The sequence below is a fragment of the Rhincodon typus genome, chromosome 8, assembly GCF_021869965.1.
Source record: "Rhincodon typus isolate 14 chromosome 8, sRhiTyp1.1, whole genome shotgun sequence".
Taxonomy (NCBI): Eukaryota; Metazoa; Chordata; class Chondrichthyes; order Orectolobiformes; family Rhincodontidae; genus Rhincodon; species Rhincodon typus.
In genome coordinates, this window is record NC_063339.1 from 81,065,916 (window position 1) to 81,085,273 (window position 19,358).

The 19,358-nt window shown below is 45.3% G+C and overlaps 2 protein-coding genes across 10 annotated transcripts in view; one reads left to right on the top strand and one right to left on the bottom strand.

The window, feature by feature from the left end:
• LOC109922879 (papilin-like) overlaps positions 1–19,168 on the bottom strand; it is a 50,291-nt gene extending 31,123 nt beyond the window's left edge. Inside the window, exon 1 of one of the 4 annotated variants that reach the window (XM_048599606.1) lies at positions 7,678–7,900. In XM_048599606.1, coding sequence (XP_048455563.1) covers positions 7,678–7,746 — 69 coding nt within the window. In that variant the 5' untranslated portion in view covers positions 7,747–7,900. Of the gene's footprint in view, positions 1–7,677; positions 7,901–18,921 lie in introns of those variants that run through there. The other 3 variants (XM_048599607.1, XM_048599609.1, XM_048599608.1) reach the window with 3 other exon arrangements.
• The window catches only part of numb (NUMB endocytic adaptor protein), a 252,505-nt gene that overhangs the window by 79,417 nt on the left and 153,730 nt on the right, over positions 1–19,358 (top strand). The gene's annotated exons all lie outside the window — the stretch shown is intronic.

Sequence of the window (19,358 nt, forward strand, 5' to 3'; positions counted from 1 at the left end):
GTAAGGTTATGTAATCTCGAATCCACATTCCCACCTACCTGGATAAACTTTTCACCCTCTTGCTTAACCAGAATCTATCTACCTCTGCCTTAAAAATATTCATTGACTCTGCTGCCACCACCTTTTCAGAAAAAGAGTTCCAAAGATTCACAACCAGCAGAGAGAGAAGCAAAAATCCACTTCATCGGTTTTAAATGGCTGACCCCTGAACTTTAAACAGTGACCCCTCATTTTGGATTCACCCACAAAGAGAAGCATTGCCTCCAAATCCACCCGGTTAAAAGTCTTCAGGATCAGTCAAGTTGAAGCTTACTGTTCTAAAGTCCATCTGTTATAATCCCAACCTGTCCAACCATTCCTCATAAGACAACCTGCCCATTCCAGGTGTTAGTCTGTTAAACCTTCTGTGAACTGCTTCCCACACATTTACATCTGTCCTTCAATAAGGAGACCATTATTGCACACAGTCACCAAATAATATCACTTTTCCTTCAGTTTTGTACAAGTAGATGGATAAAATCGCAAGAATTAACTCAGATTTTGAGAGTGTGACAACTGACTGGGGTTAATAGTCCAGTTATGTATTACTACTGGAGTGACACTAATGGAGAGAGATTTAGCGCAAACCTGCAACATTCCTGTGTTCCCTGTCTTAATGTGGACATTTATGCACTCACAAAGAAAGAGCTTGTATTTCTACATATCATCAGCACTCCCCCAAAGCTCTTTGCAGTCATCGGATTTTTTCTAAGTAGTGTTACGTTTTCCGCAAAAATGATAACTCTTTTTTAAAAATGATATTCAAATTCCAGTGATTAAAACAAAAATCACACCGCAGGATTTCAAGTTTATGTCAGGATTGGTTCATGGGGAATGTACCACAGAATAGTTCTCCATGGTAATGCCTCGCCCAATCAGAATCAACATACCAACTATTGAGCACCCTTTCCTCATGTGGTATAAATCGTTGTTCCTTTTGAAATTTAACATTCTTGCATCTGCAAGATTAACAGTTTCAACAACACATTTCTTTTTCAGCAACATTTTTTGAAGGCAGAAAAATTTTCCCCACTTAACTTTCAAGATGACCAAAATTATTATAATATTTTACACTGATCCTTAATCAGTCAGTTAATTCTCCCAGAATCAGTCCAAAACTGTTCTGTACTCCCAATGGTCTGTTTCCCTTTCCCTTTCAAAGCCTAGTAATTTCTAATCTCAGAATTGGCTTTCACCCTAGAGGTTACACTGGCTATTCTTTGCCTCTAGCCTGAGCTAGAGGAATCCTCCGGCCTCCTTTAGATCTTCATGAACACTGCCTCTTCAACCCAAACACAAGTTTCTCCTCTCATTAAATGTTATGGACAATAGGGTCTGCAAACTGCTTCTATTTTCTTGCTTTCTCTCTCCGATATTCTTGCAGACTGTCCTGTGTTCGAGGTTTGCTGGTATCTTATGAGACCTTGTTATCCAATGCTGGCCGTCCATTCTCAAAGCTCATCTCCATGGCAATGGTAATCACGTGGGCCTTGAATCCAGGTAGAAATGCTAACTAGCTATTGTTTGGACTCCCAACCCCATTCTGTTTTGGAGTTAAATAGACAGCTCAGATCTGCCAGACTCCAGATCATCAGAGAACAGACAGACAACACAATGTGTACTTTCAGACGTGACACACAGTCTCATTGCATTGACTCTGTCGGAATCGCCCTGGAAGTTTGAGTCTCAGACAAAAAATTGCCCTGCTTTTTCCAAAAACAATCTCTGACTGTAGTAGGGTTGGAGACTTTGGAAAGTTCCAGCTTACTTAGCTGGATGCAGAGTTTAGAAAGAAAGATCCTAGTCTGACTCCTGGGTAACTGTAACATTGCTATCCACTAAACTACTTCCCTTAAAAGCCTATCAGCCGATTAAACCCCAGGAGGCTCCCGCCAGACCTGTGCTGGCTGTCCCCAACCATCGGACTGCACCCCTCTTCCCTCTACAAGGACATCCCTTCCAAACTGAGTTCAAGACCCAGCTGTTACCTTACCTAAGTATATACCTCCTCACTTCCCCCATTCACGTCATGGTTCTGAAGGAGATTAGGTTTGAGGTTATACTCACTCTAGCCAATCCGATAACATCTCACAGTCTTTGAGTAAGAGAGTGTGGAGATCTGCACGGGTCCCTGAAAGGAGCAGATAAACTCTATACAGCTCCTGAAAGTCATTCATAATGATGTCTGACCAGTAACGTAAACTGTATCCATCACACAATAAGCTGACTTCTTACGTCAGGCAAGTACCTCTTCAGTTTAGACTCACCAGTGGTCTGTCCTCTACCACTGATCATTAGACAGGCCCTATCTGGTATAAAGACAGGAGTATTAGTGGCAGAAAACTCCTCCCCATTCCTATCCCAGCACCACATACTGGGAACAGCCTTAAAGAGCTGAAGATCCTGAAGAGTATGGTGTTAGTGAAGAGCATGGCGTTAGGGAATGAGCTCACCAGAATATAGCAACTGGTAGAACAACAAAGAACTGAGGCTTGTTCTCCCCAGATCCAGTACCAGAGGAAGTTCTTCAATAGCAGACCATGTCTGCATTTCTGAAGGTGGTGGCAGTTCAGGTGCAGGGAAACAGAAATACAACAGCAGCTGCAGCTCCCCAAGAGACCTGGGCCACAGCTGTAAATAAAACCTTTGTTTTCTATCACGTCCTCATGTCGGACTGGGAGACTTAACAGTCTCAACACAGTCAGCACTGATGATCTAACCATTGTTGTTGGGCAGAATTCAGGGCAGTGAATGTGACCCTGTCAATGCTCCAGTTTAAATTAAAGGGACAGTCCCAAACTACTGTAACACTGTAAACAGCTTTGGGCTTCTTAACTAAGGAGATAAGGAGTATTAAAGGCTGTCCAGTGAAGGTTCACTAGGCTGATACCAGGTATGGATGGACAGTCTTTGAGTAGGTTAGGCCTGAACTCACTGGAGTTTAGAAGAATGAGAGGCAACTTATTGAAACATACAAAATTCTTAGGGGGAACTTGACAAGGTAGATGTGGAGAGGTTCTTTCCTCTTGTGGGAGAGTCTAGGACATTTCACACAGAGATGAGGAGGAACTTCTTCTCTCAGAGGGTAGAGAATCTGTGAAATCCTTTACTGCAAAAGGCTGTCATGAGTTTATAAAACTCTAAAAGGTCACCCTCAACCCCCTATGCTCCAGTGAAAAAGTCTCAGCCTCTCTGGCTTCTCCTTATAACTCAAACCCTCCATTTCCAGCACCATCCTGGTAAATCTGTTCTGAACCCACCTACACTTAATTTTTTTTTCATTTGTGACGTGGGCGTCCCTGGCTGGCCAGCATCTATTGCTTGTTGCCCTTGGGAAGGTTGTGGTGAGCTGCCTTCTTGAACTGCAGCAGTCCACTAGCTATGGGTTGACCCACAATGCCAGTAGGGAGGGAATTCCAGGATTTTGACCTAGCGACAGTGAAGGAATGGTGACATATTTCCAAGTCAGGATGGTGAGGGGAACTTGAAGGTGGCGTTGTTCCCATCTGTCTGCTATCCTTGTCTTTCTAGATGGAAGTAGTCATGGGTTTGGAAGGTGGTTTCTGAGGATCTGTGCTGAATTTTTGCAGTGCATCTTGAGAACAGTATGCAATGCTGCGACTGAGCATTGTTGGTGGAGAGAGTGCATAATGCTTCCAATAACAGGGTGACCAGAACTGAACACAGTACTCCAAAAGACGCCTCACCAACTCCTGTATAACCTCAATATGATATTCCAACTCCTTTAGAGTTATAGAGTCCTACAGCATGGAGACAGGCCCTTCGGCCCAAACTGGTCCATACCAACCAAAATGTCCATCCACGCTAAAACCATTTCCCTGCACTTGGCCCATATCCTTCTAAACCTTTCCTTTCCATGTATTCTTCCAAATGCCTTTTAAATGTTGTTAATGTACCCACCTCAAATACTTCCACTGGCAGCTCATTCCACATGCGTATCACCCTCTGTACAAAAAAGTTGCCCCTCAGATTCCCATTCATTCTTTCCCTCCTTACCTTAAACGGATTCCCTCTATCATTGATTCCCCAACCCTGGGAAAAAGGACTGAGTACATTCATCCTATCCATGCCTCTATGGTCTTGTACACTTCTGTAAAGATTCCCCCTTCAGTCTCCTGCACTCTAAAGGAAAAGTCCTAGCTTGTCCAACCTCTCCCTATAACTCTGTCCCTCGAGTCCTAGCAACATCCTCATAAATTTCTTCTTCACTCTTCCCAGTTTAATAACATCCGTCCTATAGCAAGGCAACCAAAACTGAACACAATACTCCAAGTGGGCCCTCCCCAACGTCCTGTACAAGTGCTTCATAACTTCCCAGCTTCTGTACTCAGTGCCCTGACTGATGAAGGCCAGTGTACCAAAAGCCGCCTTCACTGCCCTGTCTACCTGTGACTCCACTTTCAGAGAACCGTGCACCTGCACTCCAAAGTCCTTCTGTTCCACTACACTCCTTAAGGCCCGAACATTCACTATGAAACTCCTACCTTGATTTGACTTTTCAAAACGCAACACCTCACACTTATCTATATTAAACTCCATTTGCCACTTCTCAGCCCACTTCCCCAGCTGATCAAGATCCTACTGATTTCTGATAACATTCCTCACTGTCCATGATAATGCATATTTTAATGTCATCTGCAAACTTACTAATCATGCCTTGTACATTCGCATCCAAATCATAAATATAGATAACAAATTGCAATGGGCCCAGCACTGACCCCTGAGGCACACGACTAGTCACAGGCCTCCAGTCCGACAAGCATCCTTCCACTATTACTCTCTGCTTCTTACCACCAAGCCAATTGTGTATCCAATTTGCCAGCTCTCCCTAGATTCCATGTGATCTAACCTTCCAGAGCAGCCTACCACATGGAACCTTATCAAAAGTCTTATTGAAATCCAAATAGACTATGTCTACCACCCTGCCCTCACCAACCTTCATCAAAGAACTCTAACAAAACTCTCCCACACACGAAGCCATGCTGACTACTCCTAAGCAAATCCTGTCTTTCTAAATGCATGTATCCCTCAGAATCTTCTCAAGTAACTTACCTACCACAGATGTTAAGCTTACTGGTCTATAATTCCCAGGTTTTTCTTTACAGCGCCTCTTGAGTAAGGGCACAACATTCGCCACCCTCCAGTCTTCCGGGACCTCACCCATGGCCAATGATGATGCAAATACATCACCCAGGGTCCCTGCAATTTCTTCCCTAGCCTCTTGCAGGGTTCCTGGATATATCTGATCAGGATCAGGCAACTACACCACCTTCATAGATTCTAATACTTCCAACACCTCTTCTACTGTGATATGGACTGTCACCAAGATATCGCCACTAACTTCCCCAAGTTCCCAAGTCATCCACGGTAAACACAGAGGAGAAATATTCATTGAGGACCTCGACCATTTCCTGCAGTTCCACTCACACATGTCCACTTTTGTCTTTGAGGGTCCTATTCTCTCTCTAGTTATTATTTTTCCTTTAATATACTTAAAGGATCTTTTTGGATTCACCCTCATCTTCTCAGCCAAAGCTATCTCATGCCCCCTTTTTGCTCTCCTGATTTCCTTCTTCAGTAAACTCCTGTATCCTCTATATACCTCCAGGGATTCCTTTGATCCCAGCTGTCTGTACCTGAGCCATGCCTCCTTCCTTTTTTCTGGTCTGAGATATTCAAAGCCGAGACAAACAGATTTTTAAACAGTAACGGGAATCGAGGGTTATGGGGAAAAGGCAAGAAAGTGGAGTTGAGGATTATCAGATCTGCCATGATATCATAGAATGGAGGAGCAGACTCAATGGGCTGCTACTACTCCTGAGTCTTATGTTTCTTGTTACAATCTTGTAAACTTTGTATTTGCAACTTTTGTTACAGAGGGAAACTTTCCTGGTGATATTTGCCAAAGGGTAAAATATTGGAGAGGGCCCTAGAGAAAGTTCCCCTGACCTTCTTCAAAATACTGTGGTAAAAATGTGTCACATCGGGGTGGGGGGGATGGGGTATCTGTTTAATATCTGGACACTGAAATGATGCACCTGGCAGTGCACCACTCCGCCAGTACTGACCATCTCTGAACCTGAACGCTGTGAGTCCACAGAAGAGGGGTATCCAGCTGATTTGGGCAGTTACAAGAGGGAAATTCCATAAACCCAAGCACCTGAGCCCCAAGAAGCAAACTAAGTTGAATCGTCGTGCAAAATATACTCAACCCCTGACTCTCCAAAAGTGCTGAGCCTGGAGGTCATCATCACAATCTTCAAACAAATCTGCCTCCAGCAGCGCTCAGTTAAAAACAGGTGGTTCATAAAGTGATTGCAATTTTGCCCTGGGTCAGTGCTGAAATTACAAGGAAGGTGCTGGTCTCAGTTTAGCTCTGAGGAGGAGAGGGAAACAGGTTGGCCATCAGAGATTTCACGGCCAACGTTTCCTCAAACTAAACATTCTCTAGACACAGCTTTTAGCTCAGGGACAGATCCCAATATTCAACAGGCATTGGAACTGTCATTGGAGAGAGGGACGGGAAGGAAAGTAAGAGGAACAGCATGAAGCCTTTCAGCTCCTGAGCTGTGATAGAGGCACAAGACAGTGGTAGTCAGTCCACTGTAGAGCCAGTAGGAGGCCATTCAGCCCCTTCAGCCTGTGACAGAGAAACAGGACAATGCCACTCAACCCTTTGAATCTGCTCTGTCATTCATATGGCACTGCTGAGCTGTGTTTTTACTTCGTTTCCCCCTATCCCTTCCTCAGATCAGCTCTGGCTCAGCTGGGCACCACTAAATCTGAGCCACCAAGGTTCTGGTTTCACATCCCTCTCCTGGACACAAACGTGGTAATTGAGGCAGAGTGTGCAATGCAGTACCGGGGCAACACTGGTCTGTCAGCAGTGTCCTCAGATGGCAACCTATAAACTGAAGCTCTGATTGTAAAAAGGACTCGTGGTGCTGTTTCAAAATGAAAGCGGGGGAGGTTCCTCAAACCCCATCAGTGAATCTGATTAACCTGGTCACTCTCGCCAACCTGGCTGTGAAAAAATACAGTGAAATCAAGCCACTTCTTCAATCTCAAACTCTGCCAGAAAACATTCTGCTGACCCTGATTCTCAATGGCCTTTTAGTGAGACAGGGTGCACCTTTCCTATTTCCCTTCACCTGAAGAAGTGGTTCCTGGTGCTGGGCCTAAATACCCAGCTCTATCCTGGAAGGCCATTGCCCCCTTGTTCGCAAATCTCTCTTTCCAGGATAGACAGTCTTTTCCTATTAAATCCAGCTCTGAACAACCATCATACTGGACGTGAAACATTCACTGTTTTCTCTCTCTCTCTCCACAGATGCTGCCAGACCTGCTGAGTTTCTCCAGCACACTGTCTTTGATTCAGATTTCCAGCATCCGCAGTAGTTTGCTGTTATCAAATCCTTTAATCATCTTAAGAACAAATACCACCACAGGATCTGAATTTGCGTTCCTCCATTCATTAAAACCAGCACATTTACAACTACACGCTACATACTATTAATATCAATCTTGTGAGACAAAGCCTACAACCTACACAAATTAAACTAGTCCCATTTACCTACATTTAGCCCATATCTCTCTAAACCTTTCCTATCCACGTACCTGTCCGAATGTCTTAAACATTGTAACTGTACCCGCATCCATCACTTTCTGCGGCAGTTTATTCCACATACGTGTAAAAGGTTGTGGTCATGTGGGTTTGTCAGCCATCGAATGTTTCAGTTTAGCCAAGGCTCAGATGTCTTACGATGTGGTTGGATGTAATTAACGGTGGATTTTACTAGCTCTGCGATGCACTGAACTGCCGGCTAACTAACTTGTTTTGTTGTTAGTCAAACAGGTCAGTGCTTCAGGCTGACACCAAGACATCCACTTCCGATCCCGATTCTAATCAGAACAGCCCAAGGGCATCTCAAACATGTTTTTTTAAACTTCCAACCGCACGCACTCCTACACACACACACACACACACACATTCTTTTCAGAGTTTCTGCCCTATCTGCAAACATTTACAAATGCAAGCAAAGGCGGAACTGCACTTCCCCAGCGCCAGTGCCCATATGTTGTTTAAAGGGTGGGGTGGGGGGGGGGGAGTCGGCGGAGTCCCAGCCAGAGTTCATCTGCGACCTGACGTAAAAAGGGTGCCACTCCACACTACAGTACTGGCAGGAGGGCAATACTGGCAGAGGACCTGTTCTCTGGATAGTTAAACCAACTGACTGCTGCATTTCTTACAGTATACCAGGGAGCACCCTTCAAAGGAATGTCATTGACCACAAGGGGTGCTCTAACTAGCCCCGACCTCCAATCCCATAAAACATGCTTGATCTGAAAGATTAGAAAGCCCAATTTGAACATTGGGAGAGTAAGGGCCAGCACAGGATGAGAGGCAATAGGTTCCTTGTGAAAGACTGACAGCCTATGGGGATCACACACTAGTTCCCGAGGTTGTGGGTTCAAGTCCGCCCTTAGATGATGAATGTGTCACCGAGGCTTTCACTGCAGCAGTGCCACATTCTGTTAAATTCAACTGTGAACTTGTCAGGCTGGGTTCTCAGGGTGACGTAAAACATCCTTGGATATTACTCAAAGAACAGGTCGCTTCAGAGAACTGGAACACATTTCTTCATCATTGTCATCATCGGCAGTCCCTCGCAGACAAGAATGACTCTCTTCCACCCGCAGGGTGAGTCCGTAGGTGGCTGTGCAGACTGATGCGGCTTCCGCAGGGTCTGCCATACTTGGAGCAAGATGCGGTCGTAGGAAGGGGTGGGTGTGGCAGCGCGCTGTTTTGGCCTGGCTTCCGCTTATTCCCCAACGGCAAGTCTCGAGGTGTTTGATGCCTTCTCAGATGCTCCTTCTCCACTTTGAACGGTCTTGAGCCAGTGATTCCCAGGTGTCAGTGGGAATCCTGCACTTCGCCAGGGAGACTGCTATTCTGGAGCTAGGAATAGACTACCTGCTTGGGAGCCTCATGTAGGTCATGCAGACGACGTGCCCAGCCCTTCCCAACCTAGCGAGGGTGGTCAGTGCCTGGATGCTAGGGATGTTGGCCTGGTCACTGGTGTTGGTGTGTCTTTCTTCCCACTGAATTCACAGTGTCTTATGCAGGCACGCTGGTGGTACTGCTCCAGCGCCTTGAGGGGTCTGTTGTAGACTGTCCATGTTTCAGAGCCATACAGGAGGGTGGGAACCACCACAGCTCTGTCTGCCATGTGCTTGGTATTGGATCTGATGCTGTCGTCCTCAAGCACCCTTTTCCTCAGGTGGCCAAAGGCTAAAATACTGGAGGCAGTGCTGGATCTCTTCATCAATAGAATGATCATAGACTAACTATAGAATCCCTACAGTATGGAAACAGGCCCTTCAGCCCAACAAGTCCACGCCAACCCTCAGAGCATCCCACCCGGACCCATTCCCCGTATAACCTACCTAATCTACACACCCCTGAACACTACGGGCAATTTAGCATGGCCAATCCACCTAGCCTGCACATCTTTGGACTGTGGGAGGAAACCGGAGCACCCAGAAGAAACCCACACAGACACGGGGAGAATGTCTGTGTGGAGTTTGCACATTCACCGCAGGGTAGAATTGAACCCGGGTCCCTGGTGCTATGAGGCAGCAGTGCTAACCATTGAGCCACCGTGCTGCCCTGCTTTGGTTAACAGGACACTCCCAAGGTATTGGAAGTGGCCATTGTTCTCTGAGGCCTCCTGTAGACCTTGATGATCAGGGGTTCACACCACAATGCTGGGCTGGGAGGACTTCCATCTTGCAGATATCCAGGCTGAGACCCACGCTTTCATATGCCTCTGTAGAGGTGCTGTCAATGGTCTGAAGTTCATCCTCGAAGTTTGCACATACACAAGCATCATCCGTGTACTGCAGCTCAATAACACTGGTTGGTTTTGCCTTTGGTTTTGGCTTGAAGGTGGCAGAAGGTGAATAATTTCCCGCTGGTTCTGTAGGTTAGCTCCACCCCAACAGGGAGCTTGTTGGCAGTGAGGTGAGGCATCGCAACTAGGTAAATTGAGAACAGTGTTGGGACGGTGATGCAGCCCTGACTGGCATCAGTCCCAACAGGAAACGGTTCAGTGGTGGAGCCATTTGTCATTACCATGTTGTCAGGACCAGGTGAAGAATGGCGGCAAACTTTGTGGTACAGCCAAAGCGGAGAAGGACACCCCATAATGCTTCCCAGTTGACGGTGCCAAAGGCCTTTGTAAGGTCAACACTGGGGTAGGTTCTTTTCTCCGCTTTTCTCCTGCAGCTGTCACACAGTTAAAATCACGTCCGTTGTGCCCCTCTATGGCCGGAAGCCACACTGAGGCTCCAGGAGGAGTTCCTCAGCCATGCAGAGGAGACGTTTGAGGAGGACCTTGGCAATGACTTTTCCAATGGTTGACATTCTGCTGTAGATTTGACAGTCAGACTTATTTGCTTTCTTGAAAATACTCAACTGTGGCATCTCAGAGCTGTCCCAGGATGCTCTCCTCCTTCCAGATAAGGCAAACAAGAGGTGTAGCTGCAGCAGGAGATCTTTGCCTCCACGCTTCAATGCCTCAGCAGGGATACCGTCTGTCCCAGCAGCCTTGTTGTTCTTGAGCTGGCGGACGGCCTTCTGTACTTCATGCAGGGCTGGAGCGTTGTTGAGCTCATGGTGTATAGTGTGCTGTGGGATGCGGTCAAGAATCCTTGGATCAATGACCGAGTCCTGGTTGAGGAGGTCTCTGAAATGCTCCCCTCAGCATTGTTTGATGGCTTCTTCAACTTTGATAAGAGTCACTCGTTTGGAACATATTTACCCCAGAAACAACAGTACAGAAAGGTAGCGCCTGCAGTTTCTGAGACCTTGCTGTACACTCATTAGCTGCCATGTTTGTGGTGATACAACAGCATTGTAACAACATATCCCTCAGAGTTGTGGGAAATCTACTCACAATAACACAGTAAAAGCAGTCAAGCTGCATGGAGGCATCAGTAAACATGTCCAGTATTCAGAGTGAACTCCCACTGAGCAGGAAGTGATCATTCAAACAGGGACAACACTTCAGAAACCAGCAGCTCAGTCAGAACTGGAAAATTAGAGAGCCAGACTGGAAAGAGGATACACAGCATGGAATACAGACATGATGAGAGCGCATGGGTGATTACAGAGTGGGGAGAGAGAAAGAGACAGAGCACGCTGGGACAACTACAGAGCAGGGAGAGAGAGAAAAAGGACATGGGCGATTACAGAGTAGGGAGAGAGAGAGTGCATGGGTGATTACAGAGCACAGAGAGCGCACTGGTGCATGGGATATAAAATGCAAGTAGCATGAGGGTGTGATCATTCATGTTTCGCTGCAGTCACTACGCTAACATCGAATGTTGGAGAAACCATTGTAATTCTCACCTCTTTCCTTTTTCTTTGTGTATATTGCAACAATTATCCTCTAGCTTTGAACATATGAATTAATCAGACACCTGATTTAACCCTAACAAGAGTTCATTGCTGGCCACTTAAAAGTGGATTTCACCACTAGGGGCTAGACAGCACAGCCTGTTGGTAAACAGCAGAAGGAAACTTCACTGAAAGACCACTCCTGAATGACAGGAAGTTAGCCAGTGAAATATAAAAATAGGTGGGAAATTTCTTTTGATATTTGAAAAAAAGAGTTAACGAAGTAAGTGTTGGTCCTATAAGAAATGAGTCTGGGGAATTAATAACGGAGGATAAAGAACTGGCAGACAAATTGAACGGATATTTTGGGTTGGTCTTTACTAGACAGGATGCAAGTGACACACTGAAAAAAGGTGTAAATCAGGAATAGAAAGGGAGGGAGGATCTGAAAGTAGTACTGTAAGTTGACAAGTTCCTGGGTCCTCATTCTAGGATCTTAAAAAGTAGTTACCAGTGAGATAGTTGATGTGTTAGCTTTAATTTTCTGAAACTCATTAGAGTTAGGACAATGTTCCTTTCGCTAAAATTACTCATTTATTTAAAAACAGAGGGAGGCCGAAAGCAGGATACTACAAGCCAACAAGCTTCACATCTGTCATAGGGAAAATGTAAGAAGCTACATTAAAAATGTTATAGAATGACACTTGGATATGTTCAAGGCATTGAGGCAGAGCCAACATAGGTTTTGTTAAAGTGAAATCACGTTTTACTCATTTATTGGTCATTTGAAGAGGTAACTTGTAGTGTGAACAAAATAGAAACCAGTGGAAGCACTGTACTTCGATTTCCAAAAGGCGTTTGATAAAATGCTGCATCAAAGGTTATTGCAGAAAATAAAAACTCATGGTCAAAGGGGTAACATACTGGTACGGGTAGAGGATTGGCTGACTAGCAGGAAGAAGGAAGAAATGAGTTTTATCAGGTTGGCAGGATGTCATAATGGTATGGCATAGGGCTGGGTGCTGCAACCTCAAAGTGTTTACATTTTATGTCAATGATCTGGCTGAAGGGATTGAAGGTATGGGAGCTAAATTTGCTAATGACATGAAGATAGATACGAAAATAAGTTGTGAAGAGGACACAAGAAGCCAACAAAAAAAAAAGGTTAAGTAAATGGGCAAAGATCTAGCAAATGGAGTACTATAATGAAATAAAATATGAAATTTTGGCAGAAAGGGTGAAAAAAGAATTGTATTCTCTAACTGGTGAGAGGTTACAGAGCTCTGAGATATAAAGAGACTTGTGTGTCTTAGAGTATGAATCACAGAAGGCTGGTAGAGAAGAACAGCAGGAATCAGAAAAGCTCAGAATGTTATGCCTCATTGTGAGGAGAAGTGAATGTAAGAGTAGGGAGGTTATCCTTCAGTTATATACGGAATTAGAGAGACCACATCTGGAGTACTGTGTACGGTTATGGTCACCGTACTTACGGAAGATGTTAATGCATCGGAAGCAGGTCAGAGAAGATTTACTGGACTAATACCCGGAATGAGTCGATTGCCTTACGAGGTAAGGCTCTGTATCCTCAGGTGTTTAGAAGAGTCCGGCACCCTTACTCGGTTAGTGATCACTGATCTACACCAGACAGTGTTCCCTGTACTGGCCCCTGAACGGTGATCTCCGCCCCCTCCCCCACGTCCATCCCCAAGTACTGCCCCATAGCTGGCAATCACCCCTGGATGGTGTTTCCCCTGTAACTTCCCCTTGGAAGAGATCCACCCACAAGTACTGTCACCTGGATGGTGATTCCCACCCCACACCCCCCACTATAGACTCCTGTACAGCATTCCCCCTCCCCCACCCCACAGGACTGTCCCCTGGTCGGAGCACACCCCCAAAAGATGCTGCATCCCCAGTACTGCCCCTGAACAGAGCTCCCTCCCAGTATGCCCCTCTGGACGGAGCACCGCCAAATATAGCCCCCTTGACGGTGTTCCCCCAAGTACTGCCCCGGGACAGTTTTGCTCCCATTATTGGCACCTAGTTTGTTGTTGACTGGATGATGTTCCCTCCAGTACTGCACCGTGAACAGAGATCTCCTCAGTACTGCACCCTGGACAGCGTTCCCTCCAGTATTGCCCCATGGACGGTGTTCTGCAGCATCAGGGGGTGTTGCTCAATTTCTCTGGCGGGGTGGGGAGCGGTGGGTTCTGATCTTCAGTCTAACTGAAGGCCACTTAGTCTTGTCTCACGGTGAACACAGCGCATCACCCCTCTGTAAATAAAACTATCATACTGGAATGTGTAACGTCTGTTGCCAGCTGATAAACACTGTCACAAAGAAATTAAAATTGGCTGATGAAATTAAACGTTATTTCTTCCTGTGCATTATCTTGTAACAGTACCTCCTTTGTCATAGAATCAGATGACACAGGAGAGGCTCTTCAGCCCATCCAGACACTCATCCAAATGTTTTTTAAAGGTTGTGAGGTTTCTCGCCTCAACTATAGCCCCTGGCAGATCCCCACCACCCTCTGGGTGAAAAGGTTTCTCTTCAAATCCCTCTAAACCTCCTGCCTTCCACTTCAAAATGGTGCCCCCTTGTCATTGAGCCTTCGATTAAGGGGAACAGCTGCTTTCTATCCACCCTGTCCATGCCCTTCAATCTTGTATACCTCTGTCAGTTACCCCCACTCCCAACCTTTTCTGCTTTCCAAAGAAAACAACCTGAGCTTATCCAGTCTCTATTCATCACTGAAATGTTCCATCCCAGACAACATCCTGGTGAACGCCCTCTGCACCTCCTCCAGTGCAATCATTTCCTTCCTACACTGCAGAGACCAGAACTGCACACAGTATTCCAGCTATGGCCTAACCAAAATCTTAAACAGATCCAACATAGCCTCCCTGCTCTTATAATCTATGCCTCAACCAGTTAAGAACAAGTGTCCTGAATGTCTTCTGACCTACCCTATTAACCTGTCCTGCCACCTTCAGGGATCTGTGGACAAAGATCCCAAAATCCTCTCTAAGCTTCCTGGTGTCCTGCAATCATTGTGTAATCGTTTGTCTTGTTACTTCTTCCAAAGTGTATCATCTCACACTTGTCAGGGTTAAAGTCCATGTATCCATCTGACCAATCTGTTCATATCCTTCTGTAATCTAAGACCTTTCTCCTCACTGTCAACCACCTGGCCAATCATGGTGTCAACCACAAACTTGTTAATCACCCCCCACCCACTTTCTCATCTACATTGTTTATAGATATCCAAACAATAAAGGGACCCAACACCAAATCCTGTGGTGTGCCACCGGACACTGGCTTCCAGTTACACAATCTTCTACACACAGCAAGCCAATTTTGGATCCAACGTGCCGATTTACCCTGGATCCCATGAGCTTTTACCTTCTTTATCAGTCTCCCGCATGCGACCCTGTCAAAGGCTTTGCTGAATACTACATCAATTGCCCTACCCTCATCCACATACTTGGTCTCCTTTTTGAAAAATCAGTGCAGTTTTCAAAAACCCATGGACATTTAATGCCTTCACTGAGCAAAACACTGCTAACAGGGCACGTTTGGAACCAAGGCAACTGTTACAAATATCTCAGGAGACTCGCCCAAAAATCAGCTTGAGAACGAACGAGTCTGTAAAAGCAGCTCTGAGGCCAGAAATGACATGAAACATTTCCGTGTATCCACATACTTCAACTAAAAGTCCCAGTCCCTGACATCAAACCCCTGGATGTGAGGAAACTATGGTGCACTGGTCTGGGCTGGTGTATAAAATTATACATTAAGGAACAAGGGACAAGGCAAAGCCAAAACTAACCAAGTATTCACACTACTTACAAGAGAAACTGGAGATTGTGTGACTACAAGCTGTTGCACAAAGTGCATATTTCAACTGAAGGTTAAAACATTCAGCATTTGGCTCCTTTGTAGACTTTTTAGACAAAGCATTACACTCGAATTAAGTCTTTTAGGATATGGAAAGGTGATTTTACATCACAGTTTGTCAAAAATAGTCAATCTTAATGCATCTAACTGACAAAGAATTCTAAGCTGTAAACAATGTAAGAGAGAAAAGGAAAGTGCTTAGATTTGCTGGGTGCTAATTGGTAAACGAGTAAAAAGGCTTAATTTGCTCAAATGCCAGCTAGTTACTCAAGTTATCTGCAGTGTATTTTCACACAGTCATTAACCAGTTTAAGGCAGACTTAAGATTCCCAGACCACCTTTCACACAGGGTTCAAGAGTTGTTATTTCAGCCCATTGAGTTATCCTGGAGCAAGCTGCTCAAAAGAACATAACAGAAGTACAGCACAGGAACACGCCCATTGGCCTTCCAAACCTGTATTGATCATCATGCTCTAACTAATCTAAAAAAACAAACCTTCTGCCCTTATTTAGTGCATAACCCTCAATTGTCTCCCTATTCATGTGACCATCCAGATGCCTCTTAAATGTCACCAACATGACTGCTTCTACAACCTCTTCTGGCAGTGTGTTCCAGCCTCCTACCACTCTCTGCCTGAAAAACTTCCCTTGCACATCTCCCTTAAACTTTCCCCCTCTCACCTTGAACCTGTGCCCCTTTGTAATTGAAACTTCAATCCTAGGAACAAGCTTCTGACTATCCACCCTATCTATGCCTCTTAATTTTGTAGACCTCTATCAGGTTTCCCCTCAGCTACTGTCTTTCCACTGAAAAAAAATCACACAGTCTTTTTTACCTTTCCTCATAGCCAATGCCCTCGAGACCCAGGCAACATCCCGGTGAACCTTCTCTGCACTCTCTCCAAAGCTTCCACATCCTTCTGGTAATATGGTGACCAAAACTGCACGCAACACTCCAAATGCAGCCTAACAAGGGTTTTTTTTCTCATTTCACTCTTGACTCTTTTGCACATCACTTTAAATCTATGCCCTCTCATCCTTATTCTTTTTACAAACTGGAACAGCTTCTCCCCATCTACTGTATCCAGTCATGATTTTGAAAACCTCTATCAGAGTTCCCTCGCTAACTTTGTTCTCTCCAAGGAGAACAGTCCAAACTTCTTCAATCTATCCCCATCACTGAAGTTTCTCATTCCTGGAACCATTCTTGTAAATTCCTTCTGCACTCTCTCCATTGTTCACATTTGTCCTATTGTGTGTTGCTCACCACTGTACACAATGCTCCAGCTTAGCTTTAACAAGTGTCTTATACAAGTTTAGTTTCTTTCTCTTGTACTCTTTGTCCCCTTTGTCCCTATTAATAAATACAAGAAAACTGTCTACTTTATCAACTGTTCTCTCCACTTGTCCTGCCACCTACAGACATAGCCCCAGGTCCCTCTGCTTTTGCACTCACTTTAGAATTGTACCCTCTATTTTATATTGACTGTCAATGTTTTTCTGCCCAAAGTATATCACCTCACACTTCTCTGTATTGAATCCCATCTGCCACCTATCCTCCTTCTCCAACCTGTCAGTTTCATATGAATGTACAAACAAAGAACAGGAGCAGGCCACTGGCCCTTTGAGCCTGCACTACCATTCATAGCTGATCTGATTTTAATCTCAACTCTACATCCTTGCATGTCCCCAATGTTCTTCCATTCCCATGGTAATCAAGAGTCCATCCACCTTAAAAATATTTAGATTCTGAATCCACTGCTTTTTGAGGAGGCAATTCCAATGACACTCAGTCCTCTGAGAGTGAAAAAATGTGATTCTTAATTTTTGTTTTAAATGAGTGACCCTCCTATTTTTAAACCATGACCCTACCACAAGAGGAAACATCCCTTCTGGTCAAGTCCCCTCAGGATCTTAGACATTTCAATTCAATCATCTCTGATTTTTCTAAACTCCACAGGATACAGGCGCAGCCTTATCTCATAAGGCAATCCACCCATTCTGGGTATTAGCCCAGTAACCCTTCTCTGATCTGCTTCCAATGCATTAACATCCTTCTGTAAATGCCATTACTGTACACAGTACTCCAGACGTGGTCTCACTAAATGCCCTGTATAACTGAACCATAGCCTCCGTACTCTTGCATTCAATTCACAATGAAACATAGCATTCTATGATCTTTCCTGATTATTTGCTGTACCTGCATGCTAACTTTTTGCGATTCATGCACTAGGACACACATATCTCTCTGTATCTCAGAACTCTGCAGCCTCTCACTATTTACTGAATGATTCTTTCTTCACTCTTTCTGGCAAAATGGACAGATCTTTGTCCACTCACTGAGCCTATCTATACCTTTTTGTGCCGTCTTCACAACTGACATTCCTGCCTTTCTTTGCATCATCAGCTCCCACACCTTCAGTCCCTTCCTCCAGACAATTGATGTAAATTGTAAAGAGGCCCCAGCACCAAGCCCTGTGCCACTCCACTCTGACATCCTGCTAGCCACTTATTCCTTCTCTCTGCTTCCTGCTAACCAGCCGACATGTTACCCCCTACACCATGAGCTTTTATTTTCTTCAATAATCTTTGATGTGGCATCGTTTCAAAGGTCTTCTGGAAATCTAGGTTTAATAGTGCCACCAGTTCTGCTTTAATCACACCACAATTTACTTTTCTCTGTTATTGCTCTTGTCTCTGATAGTTCTCTACTCCCTGTTCCAACTCAACTCTCTGTCCTTGTCCCCCTGCCCGCTCTCCTCTCTGTTCTTGCCTCTGCCCTCTCTCTGCCCCAAACCCCTTCTCTCTCTATTCCTATTCTCTTTCTCTCTCTCTCTCTGTTCCTATCCTCCTCCTCTCTGATCCTGCTCTATTGATTATTTTTCTGGGAATTCTGCCACTAGCTTATTGTAAGTCTCTGCTCCTCTCTCCTCCAGTGGACGTTATTAACATTTATCAATAAAAGTGTCCCTAGCTGCTACCCCTGGGAGATGTCACTGCACTCTGTCTCTGCTCTGCAAACAGCTGTCCCACTGTATCACTGTCCCTCAGCTCAGTATCAGCTCCACATTGGACCTCTTACATTGACAAACACTTGTGTCCACAGGAGGTACTGCTGTATCTTAGGTGTGAATCCCAAAAACAAAAAGGCTGAGCACACAACTGAAAATCTGCGTTTATGGAGATATTGAGCTGGGCAAGAATTTCACCCTTTACAGCCCGTGCATGCAGTCCCAGGCCAACAGGTGCCCCAGGAACAGTGAGTTCATTCTGAGAGGACAGAGACACAAACAGAGCTAGTGCTGGATAACTGGCATCACTTCTGAGGGCACTGTTAGCCTGTGAACCATACCACACACCGCAATCATTCAGTTCAATCTGGCACTCTCCACACTGACTGTTGTTTTCATTCAAAAATTCTCTCATTGTAGTTCGTGGCAATAACACATTCTCCTCTCACTGCAGACTCCCATGCACTTCCACGACAGCAATGGCCCTGATAGACACCATACACAAGAGGAGTTTAAACGCACATTGAGGAAATTAGTGGTGTACTTACACTGGAGATAGAGATTAATCCCAAAACCAGGCAAAGTTTCATCATCTCTCAGACCGAGGTAACCGCTGCGTGCTGGGGCACAGACCAGGACCCTCAGAGGTTTAATGACGCTTACTATCCTCACACAGACTCAAAACACAGCTGTGTGAGTGTGACTGCTCCCTGCACTAACTTTGGCCACGGACGCAGCGCCGCCACTGCTCAGTGAGGCGATCCGCGGAGGCAGCTCCCAGAGCCCGGGTGAAGCGGCAAGTAACTAACCGCCAACAACCGGAAGTGGGTTCATTTTACGGGAGGGAGTGGAGAAGACAGGATGGAGTGGGAGAACGTATGGGGGGGGAGGGAGGATGGATGGGGAAAGAGAGGGAACAGAGATTGGGAAGAGAGGATGGATGGATGGATGGATGGATGGATGGATGGATGGATGGATGGATGGA